Consider the following 21785-nt stretch of genomic DNA (forward strand, 5'->3'; position numbering starts at 1 on the left):
TCATAAAACAGGATCCTTTAAATTAAACAGAAGTAAATAAATTAAAAAAGCAGATGCTACAGAACATATTAATTTTTCAAATTAAGTGGAAGAGGAACATATATAGATTAGTGAAAAAAAATACAAATGCATACAAGTCAGATACATATAAACACAAATGTCTTCCTGTCTTCATTGCTATGGCTATCTCAATGTGGGTCTGCATTAAACATTAAAAAAAGAAGCTCAGAGGGGGGTAGAAAGCTAAATCTGCAGTGCCAGCAGTACACTTTGGGCTCTTTTGTTTTCACTCTAAGTTGTGTAGCGAGGTTTAGGGTCACACATGCACCATGTCACATCAGGAGGTAGGACAGAGGAGGCTGTGGAAGAAGAAGAAGCAAGGAGGGAGGTGTCAGGGTCCCATGCAGGGAGGTCACAGTGTGGAGTCCCGGCAGAGGACGATCTCCAGCTCAGTGCGGTACAGCTTCCCTCCATCAGACAGAGCCATGATGCTCTTCTTGTAGCCCACCAGTCCTGTTGAGTCGACGTCCTGACAGAAAATGACAAAGGAGGCACACCGAAGTTTAGAAAGTGCTCTGGGGATGGTGCAAACGTACAGACTGCAGAGGCATCTCAGGCAGCTTTTCAAACTCTGCACTATATTTGGCAGGTAGAAAGGTAACCTGAACAGATCAATCAATAGGCCCACTATTCATTACCATTTTGTTCTTGTCACAAAGGTCCTTCAGCAAAGCATCCAGCTCCTGCTCATCAATGTAGCCATTACCATCCTGGAGACAGACACCACACAAAAGGTTGGAAATAAAGTATTTAATGCAAGGATAGGTTTCAACATTTAATAACAAAAGCATTCTAATGTTAGTTTGGTACAGATACAAGACAATGTCCTCTGTTTTTAAGATCAAACACTTCTGGATTATTCTTTACCTGTGATGGCAGTTAATATAAAATACAGTCATGGCTGTCCTATAATAAACTTTTTCAAACTGATTTTGATTGCTGAATTTAGATGGTTGATTTCAAGCAATCACGTTTTAAATTTTCATGTCTAAAAAGGTTTATATTTTGTATTTCACACCAGTTTTGAAGTCCATATAGGCTATGTGAAACATTTCCAACTGGTGTCTTGATTTGTGAATCACATGAGTGTAAACAGATGTAGTTTATAATCTGACTTGTTTAATTGTTATTTGCAATTAGGTTGAAGTGCTTCACTGGTATAGTGTGGTCTGAATCCATCACTTAAGATGTAGGAGACAGCTTCAAAGCAATTATTCTGTGAAATGCAGTGTTTAACACTGTCATACATTACACAATATGCAGAACTGCATGTACAAAATGACTCACTTAAAAGTCCAGGGACTGTACCTGCATTTTTGGGAATTCCAGTTGAGTTTCTTTCTTTATATAAGTAACCAGTCTAATTCCAATAATAAAGCTAAGAAATTATAAAAAATAATTATTTTTATGCTTTTACTTTGTATTTTGTACCATCATAAGGTAAGGGTTCTTTGTTTCCTGTTTGGATATAAATCTGCTTTTATTCTGGAAAAATATAAGGAAATTCTGGCTGATCAAAAGTTCTTACATTAACTAAACCAAAGACAAAATCATTTAAATAGATCAAAAATAAATAAACAAGAATCTGTGCTGTCTCAGAAATTGTGCAACGTTCTTTAATGTACATTATAAAACCTGAGCGGTTTTCACCTTGTCATAGTAGGTGAAGAGGGAGTCAAATTCTTTCACTGTGAGTCTGATACCCTGTGAGAAAGAAAAAGAGAGAGCAGTGAAAATTGTTAGAAACTGCAGGATGTTTCTAGAGAGCGTTAAAAGCCCCACCAGTTCGAGAACTGATATTAATCCATGCAGATTATGATAACTGGGACTAGAGTTGAGATAATCCTGATCAGACAGACTAATCCTCTGTCCGGGAGGAATTGTTGATCTGTTCACCAAAGCTAGCGTGTACATATGAGAACACACATGACAAAATACATGTGGGAGGTATGTGCAGATTAACATTGTCACGGAGCAACAAATGTCCAATCCTAAAGCTTCAAAATATGACATACTGTTGCTATGGACTCCATAAATAGCATCTTCTAGCTAGGAATAGATGTGGATTTGTGAAATAAGATAAGCTACTCTGCCTTTGAAATGCAAATTTAAGTTGTCAGCATCTAGGACTTCACTTTGGCCTGAGAAATATCATATCAGTTTAATCTGTGTTAAAGCCATTTTCATAAAAGAGGTGTGTATCTTTTTTGGGAGACTTTATCATTCTGCAAAATCTGATTTCCAAAGGACTTAACCTAAGTAAAAACATTTGTCTCAATGTCCCATATGTCCATTCTGTATTTTGATGCCAAATAATCCTCTTTTTGTGATCCAATAATGTGGAGTTGTACTATTTTGACTCTCCTGTGTTGTGCGACATCTCTGTTTCAGACAACCAAAGCCTGTGGGTTTAGTCTTACCTGGAACTTCAACAGGAAGTTTTCCTGGACGGGCAAGAGCCTGGATTTAAACAAGATAACACTGTCTTGTTAGTGTCCAAGAAAACTCTCGCACCCTGTCTGACTTAAAAACTGATTTTATCTATTTGCATTGTTTTAGCACTAGACCTTCATCTGGCATCAGGTTTGTCTGATGAAGGTCTAGGAGTGAAATGCTGCATAAAGACATTTTCTTTTGAAGTTAGACAGGGTCCAGGAGTTGCCTTAGAATTTTTTTCTGCACACATTGCCCTGTCTTATGAAATAGTTGTGTTAAATATTTTTTCCACTGAGAATTTACAAACCGACCACAGACAAACACACTCACCTTGCCATTTCAGAGAGACCCAGCTTACCGTCTCCATTCAGATCAAACATCCTCAGCTGGAAGCAGAAAACAAAGTCTATCAGTGCTTAAACACCTTTATGAATATACACATGTAACATGTTAATCAAGGACACTGAGCATGATGCTAGTGTGGTTCTACAGGTAAGCTGGAGTGGAAACCAAAACTCCAAAATTGCTCTGTCCAGTAAATTTAGGGCTGTTTAAGTCACTATAGAACTGCATGAACATTGTCACTGAGTGTAGATGCAGTCTACTCCTACACAGGACCGCCCCCAGAATCGTCTGGGCCCATAAAAACCCAATCAATGCATATCAATGCATGTGTGTTGGATCAGTAGAATTGCTGTCCTTTTTCACTGGTATTTCATTTGGAGCTGAAAAGTGTGTAATGCTATTATTGGGTTCTGATGTAAAAATTATTAGTGCCATTTTTTAAACACCCTTCATAGCTTCTACTGCCAGTTTTGCCATATTTACTTCAACTTTTCATATATATATTTGCCTCTTTTTAAAAATCCTTTTCATAATTTTTCCACCCATTTTGCCTTTGTTAATCAATTTCTGCATCTGTTATCCCATTTTTTGCCCCTTTAATGTATCTTTGCTACTTTTTAACCACATTTTCACACTTTTTCTACCCATTTTTGCTTTTCTTAACCCATTCCTGCACCTTTGATCCCATTTTTGCCTCTCTGTACTCACTTTATATCATTTTTGTTGGCCAATTTTTGCCATGTTTAACCCATTTTAGTAATTTTGTCTTTTTTTTCTTTTGCAGTTATTTGATTATTTCCACCTTAAATTTATTTCAGTTCCTTCTTCTTTATTCTCTGGCACCTTTATGTTTGTGCACATCATTTCTTAGCTATGAAGTCTGACATTACTTTCCAAATGGTTTAGTCATCCACGTTGTTAACATCAGCAAAAAGACATAATTCTGCTTTAAGAAAAGAGGTTTATGTTTAAAAAAAAAAACAACAAAAAAAAAAGGCTATACTGTACCACAACTTATATAAATACAATTTCTGGGCTCCAGAAAAGCTCTCCCCTTTGTCTCCCTTTATGGATGGCCTTGCTCCCACATATCTGAAGTGGAAAAGGATGAAACCTTTCCTTCTTTATTTTTATGCAAATGCAAAGACTTGACCTTACATGTTTCGGTCTGTTATTCAGACCATGTATAAATATGTATAAATCATTTTGAAATGCCAGGATTTCTCATCAGTCTTTTCACCTATAATTTTGTCTAGTTTTGGTTTTGGGTGTAAAAAACAATGTCAAATGATTCTCACAATTGTCTTTGTGTACTCGCTGAGCTTCTTGTCATCGTAGTTTCTGTTCGCCTTCTTCAGCAGGTCTGACAGGAAACCCTAAACAGAGAGAGAAAAAACTGATTATTAGTCACACTGATATTGCGTGGTTTGTATGGCTTCAAAAAAGTGTTAAGCCAAGTGTAGAATTGCTCTCTTTGTTGAGACATTAGCACTGACTACTGAATGACATAAAGCCTAATCATCTGTTTAAAAAAGGTCCAGATTCTTCACAGAGTCTCACATTAATTCACACACATCTCAAGTTTCTTTGTGTCACTCTTGCACACCCATGAGGCCACAGAGAAAAGACGTGAATCTAGCAACACTAAAACAGAAAATATGAACGTCTTCCTGCATAGTCCTGATACCATGTTTATGAATATTATCAGTACTTCATAGGTCAGCTGGAGAACAGAGTGTGCATGTATTTAATAAATGACAGAAACCTCTGTGAATACACTGCGCTGCTGCTGGAGCAGCTGTGTTGTTGGCATGTGCTTCAAATGATCTTACATCAATTAATTAGCAGATTGCAGAGTTTGACATATGTGTTTTACCTTCAGCTCATTTGACTCAATGTATCCGCTCCGGTCAGAGTCATATTTCCTCCAGGCCTGCGGGAGAAGAGAAATACTGTTATGGTGGAGGAACTATGCGCCACTTTCACCACATTATCAGACTTAATGTATTATGCCTCTTATGTAAGAGGAAATGACGCAAAGGTTAATGATAGTGATAGGAGGGTTTCGTCTGCTAATGTTTAAATGTAGATTTGTCAAAGCTTTTATCAAAGATGGATACCTAAACCCTTCCAGCACTCACTACCGTCCCCCAGCAGAAAGCTGTGGTCCATTCATAATGTATGGCTCGCTGAGAATAGCTTTAACGCACAGAGAAACCCGAACATCACACCACTGAAAACCCTCCTCAACCAAAGCCAGAGAAACACCAAGTGTGGGTGTGTCATCTTCAATCATACAGGAGCAGATGTGCAGTATTTCCCTGTTTACCCTCCACTGATTTCTACATATGCAATCATAAAAGAAGACATGGTTTTCAGACAGAGGTGTGGGTCACTTATGCTATTGTTTACATGCAGATAAGGCATATAATACCTGTGAAAAGTTTAGTTTAAGACAATCTCTACAATGTTTGGTGCAGAGTGGTAAATAATTAGCCATATGTGTTAAAGTAATTCATTGTAAATTAATTTTCCCTTTACTTCTTTGACTTTTCTTGAATAAAAAGCTGTTTCCAGAACAGCACCAAACATTTCTGGTGTTTGAGTTTTAGTCACGACATCCAGGCTGTAAATTAACAATTTACACCCTCACTGGAATTTTTCCACACGAACAAAGCGTCCTAACTTGGCTGTGAAACAGAAGGAATTGTGAGGCCAATGAACATGAGTCCCACAGGAGGTGCTGTGATGGTGGTGTTGACTGGAGGCATTTACGTTGACATTTCACAGCTTGGTAAAGAAAGGCAGTTAGTGAGCAGCTGTTGTAACTTTTAAAGAGAGAGAGAGAAAGAAGACTAATATGACATGATTTGTTACTGTAAGAAACGTTACAATGAAATACCATACAATACAATTCAAGATGGCATGACACTATAAGAAACCACATGATAAAAGAAGTTACATGGTAATACACTATAGCATTGTTAAATTTGATGTGATACTGTGTGATCCAATCCAAGTGTCATTTTAAAATAAGATAAATTTCAATTTTACAAAATAATATTACACAAAACGATATGATACGATACAACACAATGTTATATGATTCATAACGGTACAACACCAAATGAAACTATATAATAAATAAGACACATGATAATACACTACAACAAAAATATGTGATGTGATGCAATGTGATATTGTGTGGTACAATCTTATGTCCTGTTTAAATATATACATTTTTAATACAACAAAACAAAATATGTGGTAAGCAAGAGTTGATATGATTCAATAAAAAATGGAACGATACAGTTTTAGGGACATTAAAATAAGATACATGTTCAGAAAAGACAAGAAAACAGAATACGACATGATATCTCAAATAAAATCATATGAAAGGCAGTAAAACAAAATTGTAAGATGTGATGCAATACAATTGGATACGATGCCATAAGAAACAATACAATACGATACAAACAATATGACATGATGTGGTATGGTAAGATACAAAACAAATATACTAAACTATATGATACATTACGATAGCATATGTTCATACAATACAAAACAAAATAATTAAAAAAAAAAAAAATGATATGACATGACATGATACGATATGATACAATATATTCATAAACAAAATCTTTGAAAACAATACATGATACAAAAGCCAACAATATGATGCCTTACAAAACAAAATGACACAAACTGATACCATATGATACCATGCGATAGGATGCATTACGATACAAAACAATACCATACAAAACAAAACTACATAAAACAAAATGACCTGATACAATACATTAAGTTACATTACGTTACATTTCGTTACATTACGCGTTACAAAATAAAATGAAACAGATACGATACTACTACACAATACAATACAATGCGATGTGATATAATACAAAACAATATGAAACAAAATGATCTGATATGATACATTAAGTAACATTAAGTTACATTAAATTATGTTGCATTACTTTATGTTACAAAACAAAGTGAGACAAATAGATATGATATGATATCACACCATACATCAAGTACGAAACGAAACTACAAAACAAAGTGATCTCATACAATATGTGACGTTAAGTTAAGTTACCTTACATTACGTCACTTTACATTACAAAACAAAACAATGTGATACAAAACACAACATAATACAACACAAAAATTTTTTCTACGATATGATATGCTGTGACACAATACAATGTGATGGTCACTTAAAAATGATACATAGCAATACAACAATGTCGCATTGTAACAATACAATTTAACAATATTACTAGATACAGTAAGATAAAATATGATTCAATACAGTAAATTACGGCCACATACGGTATAATTCTGCACAGTATGGTTCAATATGACCCTGTCCCATACAGTTATGCAGTTCAGTACTGTTGATATGATATCAGGTGAGAGCAATTGATGAGATTTTTGGCAGAGATTTCGTATTCATATTACTATTATATGTACTCATTGTGTGACATGTGTGAGGGTCACAAATAGCAAATACAAACAAAAACTTACTGCCATGAATTCAGCGCTGGATCCCACAAACTCTCTGAAACAGAGCAGGAAGTTTTCTTCTGTGGGCAGGAGCTGAGCCAGCTACAAAGTGAATATAAGGCATATTAGTTATTACTTTTCTGAGATTTATTCCATACATGTTATGGTTCAAGTTTGAAACTTTCAGAAGGAAGAAATTGAAAATGGTTACTTTATATTAACAAAAGCAACATTATCTAAGAAGATTCACAGTAAGGATCGAATAAATAAATACACAAGAGAAAGGATTTGGACAACAAAGGCTCCAAATGAGCTGGGAGTGTGTGATACACAACATTCATCTCCATCTAAAATGAATCTGAAGTTGCTGATTTAATGTCATCTTCTCACCTCTGCCATCTCAATCCTTCCATCAGCATTTTTGTCAAACTTTGCCATAAACTCTCTCATCTTCTCTTTGAACGCAGCATGTGTAGGATCCTGCAGTCACAGATCAAAGCAAATATGATAATACAGCCTTCTATACAAACATATATTCAAGATAATAGTTTCATATTCATTCATCTATTTAGAATAAACATGATTATAATGCAGCCTCATATAAATTCATTTATGTAAGATAAAACCTTGAGAAAACAGAACAAAAACAAACAAAGCTAACCTTACTCCCTAGATACTGTGTAAATATTTACAGAAAATCAGTCTGTACTGAAAGTGAATGCCACCCAGAAATACATTCCAATCAACATAATAAGAAAATGTTTTATTAACAGTGTTCCTCTGGTGGGGAGTCTGTGGCACTGACTGTATAGGCAGTTATATGTTGACACTTCTTATTGCTTTACAATTGGTTGAACCCCACTGACTGATGTAGAGGGTGACCAGTAACACTGATTTATAAAAAATAAAATAAAATAAAATCACGAAAAACTGAAGTACGAGGTTTTGGCCGAACATCAGCAATATACAGAAATGTTGCAAATCCCTCTCATTGGGCCAAAACATCCTATCTCCAAAATCACCAGTTTTCAGGGAATGAAAAACAACCAGCTGTAAAATAATTTAACACTCAATGGTCATAGTCAGCCTCTTTTTCACATTTTTTGTTGGCTTAAAATTTGTAAAATGACACTTAAAAATGATGCCCTTTCAATGTAAAGGGCGACAAACAACACTGATTTAATTATCATGAAATACAGAGATAAGAGGTTTTGGCCCAACAATAGTAAAATGCTTTTGTATAATTTATACAGCGTGTAGGAGTTTACTTTTTTAAACAGTTTATTATGGGGCTTTTTTTGCCTTTATTAGAGAGGGATAGGCCAGTAGCCAGTGGGATTGGCCCACATATACATGGGTTGTGACCTTACTACTAGGTCATCTGCACCTCAAGAATTTACAAATATTTATCTTAAGAAATGAAAAATCAGATGATACTGGGTGCCAAGGACTTATATTTTTGTTGCATTGTGATCAAACGGATAACAATCAATGTCATTTAATATTCAATGTTATCATATCAAAGTTTATAATTCAACCATTTGTTATTTCTTTGCAGAAAAAAAGTATTGAGATATTAATTTGTTTATTGCCATTTGGCAAAAAAATATCAAGCTATGAATACTGGTCCATATCGCCCAGCCCTAGATCTTTTAACTCAACAGGTAGGAGTTTCTTATTAGCATATGCCTTGGGTAAAATGACTTAAACCAGCCCTGATTAATCAACCATATAGCTTTTTTCCTCTCCTTAGTTCAGCCTATATGCCAGGCATTGTTTATATTTGCTCTTATAAACATAATTTGTAAAGCAAAGTAAGGATATGTGAATCTAATCTCCAAGAAACAGCGCTGTGTTAGTAGTTTTTCATGAATATATTCATATTCAGGTTTATAAATGACAGACTGAAGGAGGACATATTGGTTAGCTTTGATCACATGTGCCAATTCATTTAAATGTAAAGGAACCAAATACTTACCACGCCGGCTCCTCGTCTGGCACTTTCCAGCTCTCTAAAGAAGTTCTCCAGCTCCTTTCCTTCAATGTAACCATTTCCTGTAAGAAACAGCAAAGCATTAATTAAGTTTGACTCAAAACAACAGTATGAGCTTCTGATGAAAAATCCCACTTTATGTTTTTTGGATGTTTTATCAGATAATGTTAAAATACTGAAACGTAGCTCTGGTTGTAGGGTTACTTTACGCCATCGGAAATCATCCAATATGTCCACTTTTAAGAATGAATAGAGGTGTTGAGCACAATTGTGAGCTATGAGTGGGTCATTTATAGAGTGGCTGGGAGGGAGGATCTATTTCTTGATCTTTTCCTAACTCATCAGATGGATATTAACGACTGACACTGTTTAATCTTATTAAGATCAGGTATATGATGTATTGTCTTCTTGGATTTCTTTTTCTTTTGTTTCTGTCGTTTTTTTCTCCTCCTATCTGGCTTAAGTTTAGTGTTGCTGCTATGATGGGCTTTTTCTTTCGTCCTACTATAAATGTGTTGCCAAAAATATGAATTAAAAAAAGGAGATTGTTCTTTGATTCGGTCAAAAGATTGAAGGTCACTGAGGGTCTTTAGATTTTGGAAAGCTTTGACTACCCTAAAGTGTTTACCCAGTCTGTGAAAAGGCCCTAATAGGCAACTTTACAGTGCAGCTTACTGAGACTGTATTCAACTCTTTTACATCCTTATAACTGTGCTAAAAGCAGTATTTGGTGCACAAGTCAGAACAGAAATTATATATGACCGTCACATGCCCAATCATTTTTCCAAACTGAAAACTTTTAATTGAAAGCTTACTTTTCTGAAGTTAAGGAACGCAGCACAAAAACAAGTCCTTAGCTAGAGATTATAGTCTATCCTCTTCCATACATCTCAGCCAAATTGGCATTAAGCAGCAGCAGTGATTGTGGGATTCAGTGATGTGCAGAAGAAAAACAAAGCAGAAGAGCCCAGCAGTGCAGTTGGAGTGTAAGCAGTATAATGAGGCTTTTCTTGCCTAAGAGGGTGAAAGTGGGCAGATTGATGCTTATTGGGGCATTCTGTCCCCGTGTTTAGATTTGAACTTCTTTGACAGCCACACGACCGGGAATGATTTAATACAATAATTTAGCCCACTGTTTTTCCTGTGAGTCAGATAAACATATAGGACATTCAGCACTCTCTTTTTAATCATAGGAATGAGTCCCATCTGTCCACAGTCCCAGTGGGGATTGTGGGGTTTGTGCATTTTTATCCTAAACAAAATGGACCATAATAAAATTATTATTTCAATCCAGAATAAAACACTGATGAACTGACTAAAGTACACAGATTCAGCCCTTCTCCACCCCCTAATCTCTTATCCTCTCATCTTCTTTGATCATTTTCTCCCTCCTGCCCCCTCCTCCTCCTCTCCTTGCACAGATTGATTTGATCACTGAATGTCATAGGTGCTCCACGCCACCATCTGTGCTCAGGGTTGAGCTTGTTGTTTGGATATGAACAAATCAGTGCAGGAACACAAAGCCCTGTGTGTGGAAACAAAGCACACAATATTTCCTCACAGTCATCTTTGTTTTTTCTTTTATTAATCAAACTAAAACCATTAATAGTTCATTATCGTCGGTGAACAATCAATCTGAGTAGGGGAAGGATTATTCCTCAACAGCTGTTTAATTAAACTAAGTATCCCACTGTTTCTGGGAGAAAAAGAGGGATATTTAGCCGGAAAGAGATTTCTCAAACTAATATATCTGCAACTGCAATACTAATACCTGACAATGGGAAAAAATGATGCAATGATTCTTTCAGTAACAATTAGGGTGTCATAAGTAGAGTTATGGCTTGCAGTTTTATGTTTAGGTTTCTTTAGATTGTAGAGCAGGATATCAGGAGAGAGGGTTGGGAATGACATGAGAAAAGGAGCCACAAGCTGGATTTTAACCTTATTCAGCCTGCTTGGACTTTAACCTCAGTATATGGGATGTGATCTAAGGCCATCAGTCCCCCCAGTGAAGATTTATTACATCTTGGTACATCCGGCAGTTCTGCAGGAATTTCAGCAAGCCAAAAATTTGGACTGAAGACCAGTCTTATAAAACTGAAAAACTTCTGTCATGAAAATGGGGCATAAGGATGGTTGAAGGGTTGCTGATGTTGCTACAGTTTATCCAGCTGAGACATGAATATGTGAGGCAGATTTCATAGAAATAGAGATCCAGCAGCTAAACAAGAAATATCCCAGAACAACAACTAGCAACCTCCTGATAGTGTCAGAGTAAACATCTGATGGTTGGCAAAGTCGTTACAATTCATCTACCTGGACAAAATAGGAGCACACTCAAACAATCCAACTTCTTAAGGTGCACAACCACAAAAGACAAGAAAACTGAAGGGTCAGCACTCAAAAATGTTCTTTCCAGTTCTTACTGGATAATGCGATACAAAAGACACAATGAAAGCAGGAGAACGCTTGTCAAAACAGGACATTTGTTGTGTCTTTGTACTGCCTTACCTAGAATTAAAAGGACATTTTTGAGTGAACATGTAATATCAGTCCTTCCTTCTCTTCTGTGGATACTGTAATTCAGGCTTGAACAGAGTTGGTTCTACCAGGAGTGTGATTCTGGCTCAGCAGTGTTAGGTTACTGACAAGAGTTTCTGAGGCCAATCTGTGTACATTTTAATAGTGAAAACACTCTCTCAGACTGACCCCATATCATCCACAGAAGTGGAGCTGCCTCCTGGCAAACAGCTATTAGGCTTAGTCACATCAGCTACGCCTGTAAGAATATATCACTTGTATTCTTCCTAAAACAAAAATAGACAAGTTTTCAGAAACGTCACCCCTGTACAGTGTGTACCCATTGATCCTATTCTGACAGAAATCATGGTTAAAACCAGGTTTTGAATATGTTTATGTCTGTTATAAGAATCTGTATTTCAACACAGGTGTGTATGTGACGTCCAGTGTTACTGCAGCCAGCCTCAAGTGGACGCTTGAGGAACTGCAGTTTTTTGCACTTTGGCATTAGCTTCATTTTTCAACATGCTTGGTTTGACTCAAGACTATGTTATGTTAGTACTGTAGTACTAAAACAGCTGGCTCTGTGCATTGTTTATGAAGACTGATAGAACTAAAATGCATGCATGTAGGGGGAATAACCCCAGCTTATTTTGCCTAATAGTATCATCAAGGAGCTGGGCAGCATTGTCTGCACAAGCAGTGTGTTTTCACAATAATTGTGTAATTCTCCTTCAAGGAAATAATGATATCGAATACCAAACGTATTGTCTCATCAGATCTAAATGACCATGAAAACAAGTTTTAACATGGTGTCTTAACAGAATTAACTTTTTTCCTACAGCTTGTCTAAATAGAAACCCATCCCACAAAGTTGTTTGCCTTGGATTTTGCAATTACATAACATTATCTACAGAGCTGTAACAGATGGTTAAATACACTGTGCTGGTCACTAAAGCAAAGAACAAACTATTCTGAAGTGCGAGCTTGTTCAAATCTTGTGGCATGCAACAAAGTCCCACAACAATGTTCTCAGTTCATCAGGGCTTGCTGTCAGAGTTTAGCAGCATTACAAATCTCAGCTGCCACATGGAGCGCACCACTGCACACTGAGCAGATGCAGCCTTCGTCTTCCAAAAACAGTTTCAAACAGCCACTGATTGCTCTACGGCATCTCCAAAACAATCCAGCTGTCAAACCCGTAATGGCTGAGAACAACAAACGGGATCATGCCAAAAACACGTGATTCATATGTCAAGATAAGCCCACAAACCTCAGACTGATGCTTTAAATTCCTCCTTCACTTCCTCTCTAGTTCCTACTGTCCTATTTTTCCCTGCAGCCAATATGGGCTCTGCTTCAGTCAGTCACTGCTGTTCTGCAGCTGTGGTCAAGACAACAGCCTGTTGCTGCATGATGCATCAATCCATCCCCAACACATCCCCCAAAATAGAGCATTTTATACTGAGTGGAGAGAAGACTGGGTTACTTTGAGTTGGACTATTTCTGTAAGGAGGAATACTTTTCTCCATCCACGCAGAGCACAGAGGTTCATTCATTAATGATGGTAGTAAGAACTTCACAAATAAGACAAATACAACAGGTAAAGTAACTATTTCAACAGTAAACAGGCCAAATAAAAAGCCTTAATCAGCTGTATCATGGAATCAGATACACCTCTATCTACGGAGGCTCTAAAGGGACATACCGGCGAGCAATACGCTATGGAAACCCAGCTTAGTAGCTCAGTGTTTTTCTGTACAGCAGCTTCTGGAGCTGAAGAATGATGCTACTGATGAAACACCAAAAACTGCAGTTCCTTAAAAGGCCACATGAGGCTGGCCTCAAAAGAGAGTAAATCCTGGTTAGGCCCAATGTTAGATCATGCAACTTCAAGGCAGAAATGTACGCTTTAAACACGTTTGAGAGACTAATGCAATGAGCAGCAGCTCAGAGAAGACATTAGGCATGATCTGAAGACTGATACAAACTCCTTCAGTTAGTTCACCTTAAGTGAACACATCCCTCACTAAGTGTAGGACCTGATGCTGAGTTTGTCATCTCCCATGTCCCACAAGCTCTCTTAGCTCCTTTAGGCTCACAAATGAAAGACTTTGGTCAGTTACACCTTCAAGTAATGCTTTATTTTGATGAGAACATGGTGATTAACTACTGTGTTTTATTAGCATGCTAATGAATTAGCCTGATGCATGGATAACTTAGTGTTTTCATTTCCTCAGTTCCCCTCTAGATCAATCTTCAGCTATTTAAAGCTATTTAAAGAGTTTATACTAGGGCCTGAAAAGTGAAGAATACAGTTGTAAAAATCAATTCACAAATGCTTAGGCAGATAAAAGAGGTCTGAGATTTATTTTGAAGTCTGACAAATAAATGTTGGTGGTTTGAATTGACCGTATGAAAGGCGTTACAAAAATCCAGACATTAAGGACCGTTTACTTTCATTCACTCACAGGAGTTACTTTTTGGTTACGGGACTTTACATTGATGTTTTAATCCAAAATTACTCCACATATACTGAGGACCAGTTGTACAGATCTTCATTTTTGAGGATGCTTATTTCTTAGAAGCCCTTAGATGAGGACAATGTTATGAAACATGAAAACTCAAAAGGGTGGTAGAGTTTTTGTTTTCGTCACAGTTTTGTGCCCTCAAAGCCAAGAGTTTTTAGTCATTTATGTAATCCAGTCCATGATCGGCCCCTCTAGGTGAGGAGGTAATTAACTCTGGTTTCTTCACCCTCATTAGTGCCGAGCCCTTCAGCAGAGCACTTAATGTGAATTTCTCCAATAGAGCTCCTTGAAGATGACAGCTGAAATAAAGGTTGCAGTTTTTCAGGTCTCTGCAGTTATGTGCTAATTAACCACTGATCAGGAATTAACATATTTTCTTCTTTATAACTTAGTAAGAAATGTTTTCAGATCTGATCTGCTCTGTTCTACTATAATGATAGAGTTATGTACAATATTTACAAAAAAATCTGTTTTTGCAACTGTTTTCAGAGAATTAATCAATTGTTTTATTTTTTGCGAGCATCAGCTCTTTTAAACATCTCTTTAATTATGGTTATAAATAAGGGTTGGATCTTGGTCTGGATGGAGGACTGGATGAAGTCTGGGTGATGTAGCCCATTCCTTACTGTGTTAATGTATTTAATACTTTCTTAATACTGTCTTTACTTGCAAGTTTCCATTTTTATGTTTCTTTAGAAAATACTGAGGGTGGTTGAAACATATTGAACACAGCCATGCACATTCAAGAATAGTCATGTTCAGACTATCATTTTAAGGATTTGTTGAAAATAACTTTGATTAGAGCCAGGGTTATTATAGTTAACTAAAACTAACTAAATAACTAAAACAAAACTGTAAAAATCAGTTTAGTTAACTGAAACTAAAAAAACTAAGCTGTCAAAAGAAAACAAAAACTAACTAAAACTTAATCCTGTGCTTAGAAAACTAACTAAAATAAAATAAGATTAAAGACAAAATCTCCTTAGTTTTAGTATTTGATGGCAGCATAATGACTGACATGTGTGCCCAAGCCTGGAGAAAGTGAAATCCCCTGATTTGATTAGGGAAGACTTCACACAGTGGTAATTTCTGGTTTAAGTTTTACATAAAAATCTAAATTGAATAAATAAATGAAAAGTCATGAGCCCATTTGGGTCTCAGCCCTGACGGGTATCTGATGTTGCTGAAAATAAACTAAAACTAACACTTAGACTAATGAAAACTAAACTAAAACTAAGCATTTTGGCAAAATAAAAACTAAACTAAACTAGCAACCCAGCAGGAAAAACTGATTACAACTAAACTGAAATGTAAAAGTTAAAAAAGAAATAAAAATAAAAACTAGTGAAAAACCCCAAACTACCTTGATTAGATGATTTTATTTTACATTTAACTAATTTCATTCATTTTTTAACAAAAATGGGTAAAATACACAATTTGTAATCATTTTAGTTTTTTTTTTTTTTTTTTTTTAAGGCATCTGGAGGTCCAAACTCCCAAGTTCAGAACCACAGCGCTTCACTACACAACATTCCCAGCTGTGGCTACTCTATGGATTAATAATTTACACAAAACCAGCTTATGATTCATGCTGCAGTGCTCTAATGACATTCACAGATGAAAGAATGATTATTTCTCTAATTAGTCAAGCTGGTTTGCAGTCTCATTCAAGAAAATTGAAAGCTGTCATAAAAATTTCTAAACGCAAATGTTGACATATTCTCACAGCTTGCACTGAGTGGTAAACATTAAAATACCCCAGAGAACCTCCCAAGTCACCTCTCTGCTCAGTGATCTTGTATTTAACCCTCTCTAACCCAGAGTGTGGACTACCACTTCGCCTTCACCCTCGCTGTTAGCAACAGGGCACCTCAGGGTGCTGTTCTTAGCCCCCTGCTGTTCTCCCTGACATTTAAACACATAAAGTCTCAACACCAGCAATAACATCACCAACAAAGCTGTGATGGACAATCATGAAGATGTTTTAATGATGCCAGAGAGTTTTTGTTATGACAGCCTTTTTTTTTGTAAAAGATTGAAGCAGCTTTTAGTTGACTGTGGGTGGAAGAGGGATGAAACTACACTTTCTTTGCAGTTTGATAAAAGGTGGCAAGGGGGGGCAGCTTCAGTAATCTCTTTAGATACTGTATGATCACCTCTACGCCATCAAGAGTGACATCACAGCAAGAAACCATCAAGTCCTCCCAACAGCTTAAACATACAGAAGTTTTTAGTTCTCCTCTGTTTGAACTCTAATGCAGAAGTTGAAGGATTACATTTCACTATGATTGCACATTTTAGTCCTACCCATGAAAATAAACCTCACTGATCTCCACATCACAGAAAATGGAATGTAGAATTTTTCACCAAAAAAAAAAAAAAAAATTGATTAACCGTCAACAAATCCACTAATCTCTTCAGCTCAAAGGAATATAGATTTAACCACACAATAGCATTAAAATGGTTCCAAATATGATTCAAGAAGCAGATGTTCTTATGATGCAGCAGTGATAATAATTCATGGAGTCTCTGTAACAGCTGCACGGTCATTACTTTTAACTCTAATGCTTTAAATCCATTTTAGGTACACTTATTGCCTTTATTCTAGTAGTTGTGAAGGATTTGTTTGATCTCACACACCACTTAAATCCCAGTAAGCTCCCAGGTTGAGAGGCTCCTCCTCCCATAAACTCCAGCAGAAACACCCCAACCCCCCTGCATCTTCTCCCCCTCTCCCTGGTCCTCCCCCCATCCTTTTCTGCCTCCTTTTCTGCATCCTTTCGTCCCTCCCTCCCCCATCCCATCTTCAACCTCTCATTCTTCTTCACTTTCACCCCCCTCTCCTCTTCCTCCCTCTCTCTTTCTCTCCTCTACCTCTTTCCCTGCTTCCTCTCAGTCACTCAACTCTGAGGGAATCTTATTTCATTCCCTCATCAGACATTTTTGAAACGAAAGCAGAATTTTGGACACAATAATAGCCCCAGATAAAATGTTAATGTTTTGGGGAAACTCTTATGTTAGAGCGAAAAACATGCATTTATCAGGAAAAAAACATAAATTCTTTCAAAATAAAGCAAATTTAAACAACTAAAAAAGATACAGCTCCCAAAAAGTAATATACAGTTCAAAAAGCAGCAGATAGTGCAGTGTTTCCTCGCCAAAGTAGGAGAAATTATTCAATTTTTATTCTAGAAAATTAAAAATCTTAAGTCAGTTATTTAACGACCAGAACGACTTGCACTATTAAAAACACATTACTAGTATTATTTTCATGTTTAAGGTCCAATAACACTAATTTATCACTCAGTTAACTCCACTTTAAAATATGAAATACTTTGATACACTCACCATCTGCGTCAAAATGCTTCCAGATGTCGATGAACTGCGCAGCGGTGAGCTCAGCCAGGTGCAGGTGTGGCGGCTGCTGGGCTTGGGTTGCCATCGCTGCTGTTTCTCCGTCCTTTCAGTCGAGCGGAATAGTCAGAGGTAAACTTTTCCCGGTGTGGAGCTCCTTGGTACTGTGGGCTGCTCCTCCTCAGTTCAGGCTTTTAAACCCCCCGCGGCGCGCGCGCTTCTCCTGCCCGCCACACGGGGGCGCCGTTAGAGTGATGAGAGCCTGCAGGCAGTAGACCAATTACAGGAGGACGGGGAGGAGGGGGAGGCAGGCTCTCATGGGCTTTGCATATGAGTTACTATTAACTGTTGTCCGTGCTGCAGGCTTCATGGCTGGATCATTATACATCATCCAATCGTGCTGCTCTCGTGAGAAGAAAATTACATCAAACTATTTATTCTTCAGCAGGGCGCCCTGCTGCCTTCCAGAGGATCTTATGGGATCTATGTCAACCATATCCACTCTGTGCATGGTGAATTATCAAATAAAGCCTGAACACATTAACATCTCAGGGGCCTCAGGAGGTGTAGAGAATGAATAAAATGTGCAGTCATGTGCATCTTGAACTACATTTTTCTTCCAATTCACTTCTTCCACATGTATTTATTTATTTATTTATTTGTCAGGGACAATACATAAGCATTGCTGCATTTAATTACAGTGCAACCGATGCAATGTATAAAAGACTTCTAGCCATGGCTACATTATCCTGTGTTTTGATTAAAGCCAAGGCTGCCCATAAGGGGGAATAGAAGGGAACGTTTTGTGGGGCCTCGCAAAATAGAGGGTCCATGGAGGTCAGCAAAATCATGGACAATTGCAAAGTTAAGCTGTGAAATCTATATTTTACATTTAACCTGAATGATAACCACTTCTATAAAAGGAACCCAAAATCAATTTTATTCCTTTATGCTGCAATACAATAATGCCTTTTTTCCAAAATGTTAAACCATTTTTAAAAAAAACAGATTTACATTTTTATTTGTAATGTTAACAATGTGGATGGGCGCACTGAATAAACCATTGGGAAATTAATGTCAGACTTCATAGCCAGGACAGCAGGATATCGGAGAATAAAGTAGAAGAAACTTCAACAGCTTAAAGGGGAATACATTAAATAATTTTAATGGAAATGACAAAAAAGTGTAAAATTTGACAGAAAGTGGCAAAAATAGTCAGTTAAAATGGCAAAAAGCAGTTAAAAAAGACCAAAAAAAGGGTTGAAAGTGGCATTATTAGTGGTGAAAAGTGGTTAAAGAGTAGAAAAACTAGTTAAGGTGATAAAAGAGGATATATATAAATATTTATATTTTTTTTATTTATTTGTATTTTTTTAACCAAAAAACCTCAAAAGATGCAAAAATGTGTGGTAAAACGGGTTAAAAAAAAGCAATTAAAACATGGCAAAACATTTTTTTAAGTGGTAAAATAGATTTTAAAGGAAAAGGGGATAAAGCAGCAAATATGGGTTAAGAAAGGGGAAAACTGCAAAAAAATAAAATAAAATGGATGGTGTTAAGTGGTGAAAGTGGAAAAAAAAATACAAAATCATTTCAAAGTGGCAAAAATGTATCAAAAGTGCAAAAGAAGACTAAAAATGGCCAAAAAAAAAAAAAGAAAGAAAGAAATGGGTGGTAAAAATGATGAAAAGCTGTTAAAAAGTGTCACAAAGAGTTAAAAGTGGCAAAAATGGGCAAATTGGCAGCTAAACTAACAAGGGTTAAAAGAGGCAAAAAATGGCTTGAAGTGGAAAAATGGGTTAAATGTGGAAACAACTCTGGCAAAATGGGAGGAAACAGTGATGAAAAGGGGTTAAAAAGTGTCAGGAAATAAGTAGCTTGATGCAGTTTTCAGGTCCAAAATGACGCAACTGTTAGCCATCATGCTAGCATGAATGCTACCGATCCAACACACATGCAATGATATCATCAATAAATCACAACTGGGGAGGGCCCATTCACTGGGTTTTTCAGGGGTCCAACTGATTCTGTGGGCGGGCCTGATTAAACCAATCAACTGTCAGAGCTTTTACTTTCCTCTATCCCTTCCTAAACCTTTCACTCTTCATCATTCCTCTTGGCCCGGGGAGGTCAGAGGGGCACTCCGTCTCTTTGGTCAATCGAAGCTGGGCTTGGCGTTAATCCAGCAGCAGCTCAGATGTTGCACGGCTACTAAATCACCTACACAGCTTTGTTCACTCTGCAGGATGAGTGCATGGCTCATCCTATCTTTTTCTCATCTTCCCCTCCTGCTGTGGTGCATCTCCCTCCTCGGTTTGGTCCCTACACAAGCTGGTGTTAAGGATGGGTGGGGTGGGTATAAGATGGAGAGGATACAGAAGAAAAAAGAATACACTTTATCTCCTCCCTGCAGAGCTTTGTGCAGCTGATCAGAGAAAGGAGTGCAAGAAAACAAAAACAGGGAGAGAGTTGGAGAGGGCAGATAATAAGTGTGTGTAGGATAAGTGTACATGTGCAACAACAGAGTGTTTATGTGGGGAAGACAGGAAAGGGGGAAGGGAGAGATATTTATAGGAACTCTCATCATAAAGCCTAAAGTGTATGAATAATAATTAGAGTTTATAGGATTTGTTTGCAGAGCTGTGAGAGCTCTCAGCCTGACATGTTGGAGTTAGAGCGATGAGATGAGTGCCAGAGAGGCTCCATGATGGATAGAGGACAAAGATGTTAATGGATACCTGATCACCTGCAGATGGAAAGTTGAAATGAACATGCAAACCCATGTAGTTACATAAATTGTAGACACATGCTGCACACACAGACAGATGGGTGAACATGCACAAACATTAATTTCAAACAGGAGTCAGGACGGATGGAGCTTTATATGCAGAGCATTATTCATTTAGTGGCTGTGCAAATGATGGGTAATTATGAAATCCTGTTAATGATGTATTAAATGTATCATTCAAAGTGAGACAAGTTATGATGATAATTAAAATGGGAAGAGAAATGGGGGAATGGTGCAGGCGGGCAGGTATTAAGAGGCTTTTCAGTCACTTTGATTTAATTTTCCGAAAGGCAGCAACAGTTTCTCTCGTCTCTGGTGTTAAGCAGAATTATCAAGGATCAAGCACATAAATCCTGCTTGCATTTATCCATTAAAAGAAATTATTATTTAAAAAATGATAATATGAAAACCTTTGATCAAAGTGTGTTTTAAACTGAATGAACACTGATTGGAATATATTCTAATTGAATTAAAGACGGACGAGTTATTGACTGCAGGTTGAACTGCAGGTTAATGTGACTGTTGGATGACTTTTACAGCAGTGTCTGCCGCAATCTAACACATCCGTCCTGCCTGAATCAATGAAAGCCATTTTTCCAACACCTTTTTCTTAAAGACTCATTCTCCATGCTACCCTGTTCATTAGGTAATCTCAAGAAGGATTTAAAGGTCTGAGATTTAAACAAAAATCAAATGTTCTGTGTGAATGTTTATGCCAGGGGTGTCCAAATTATGGCCCGGGGACCAAATTAAGCCCTGTTAATCTAATAATAAAATGAACGATGGCTGGTTTTAGAACATGAAGCTCTTTTTTCTTTCTTGCTTTTTTTTAACATTAAATGATAACATGCATTAACTTAAGCACTGTACATCCAGGGATAAACCCATTGGTACATAAACCTAGCACATAAACTAAAAAAATGTGTTTAGTAAATGATTTCTTTGTTGTAACAATGCCTCTTGGCAATAACTCTCATCACGTTGCAAAGCCTGTTTATTTTTCTTTTAAATGGTGACACATTTGTAAGGATCATGTATTTGTGGGATGAGCAGCAGAGCTGAGTATGTGGGTTGTGCCCATGAAAATGTTCCAGATCTTCTCTGCTAGTGCCAAACAGCTTATTCTGCCATTGACTCTTGTTTGGTTTTGTTTGGTGGATTGAATGATCGAAGACTGAAGAAAAAAGACTTCCTGGCAATTTAACAATGTAATTATATAACAAACATGAGCCTCACCTGT

At 37.1% G+C, this 21785-nt stretch overlaps 1 protein-coding gene across 1 annotated transcript; it reads right to left on the minus strand.

Moving 5' to 3' along the window:
- On the minus strand, positions 1-17900 carry LOC121512471 (calretinin-like). The gene is made up of 11 exons (XM_041791755.1): positions 17752-17900; positions 9338-9414; positions 7750-7839; positions 7381-7461; positions 4718-4774; positions 4140-4217; positions 2827-2882; positions 2481-2520; positions 1711-1764; positions 699-770; positions 1-529 (listed from the first exon to the last, which is right to left on the minus strand). Exons 1-11 carry the CDS (start codon positions 17843-17845, stop codon positions 413-415), a joined length of 816 nt encoding a protein of 271 aa, XP_041647689.1. The 5' UTR covers positions 17846-17900; the 3' UTR covers positions 1-412.
- Positions 17901-21785: the final 3885 nt, after the last annotated feature.

The sequence above is a fragment of the Cheilinus undulatus genome, linkage group 1 (genome assembly GCF_018320785.1).
Source record: "Cheilinus undulatus linkage group 1, ASM1832078v1, whole genome shotgun sequence".
Classification (NCBI taxonomy): Eukaryota; Metazoa; Chordata; class Actinopteri; order Labriformes; family Labridae; genus Cheilinus; species Cheilinus undulatus.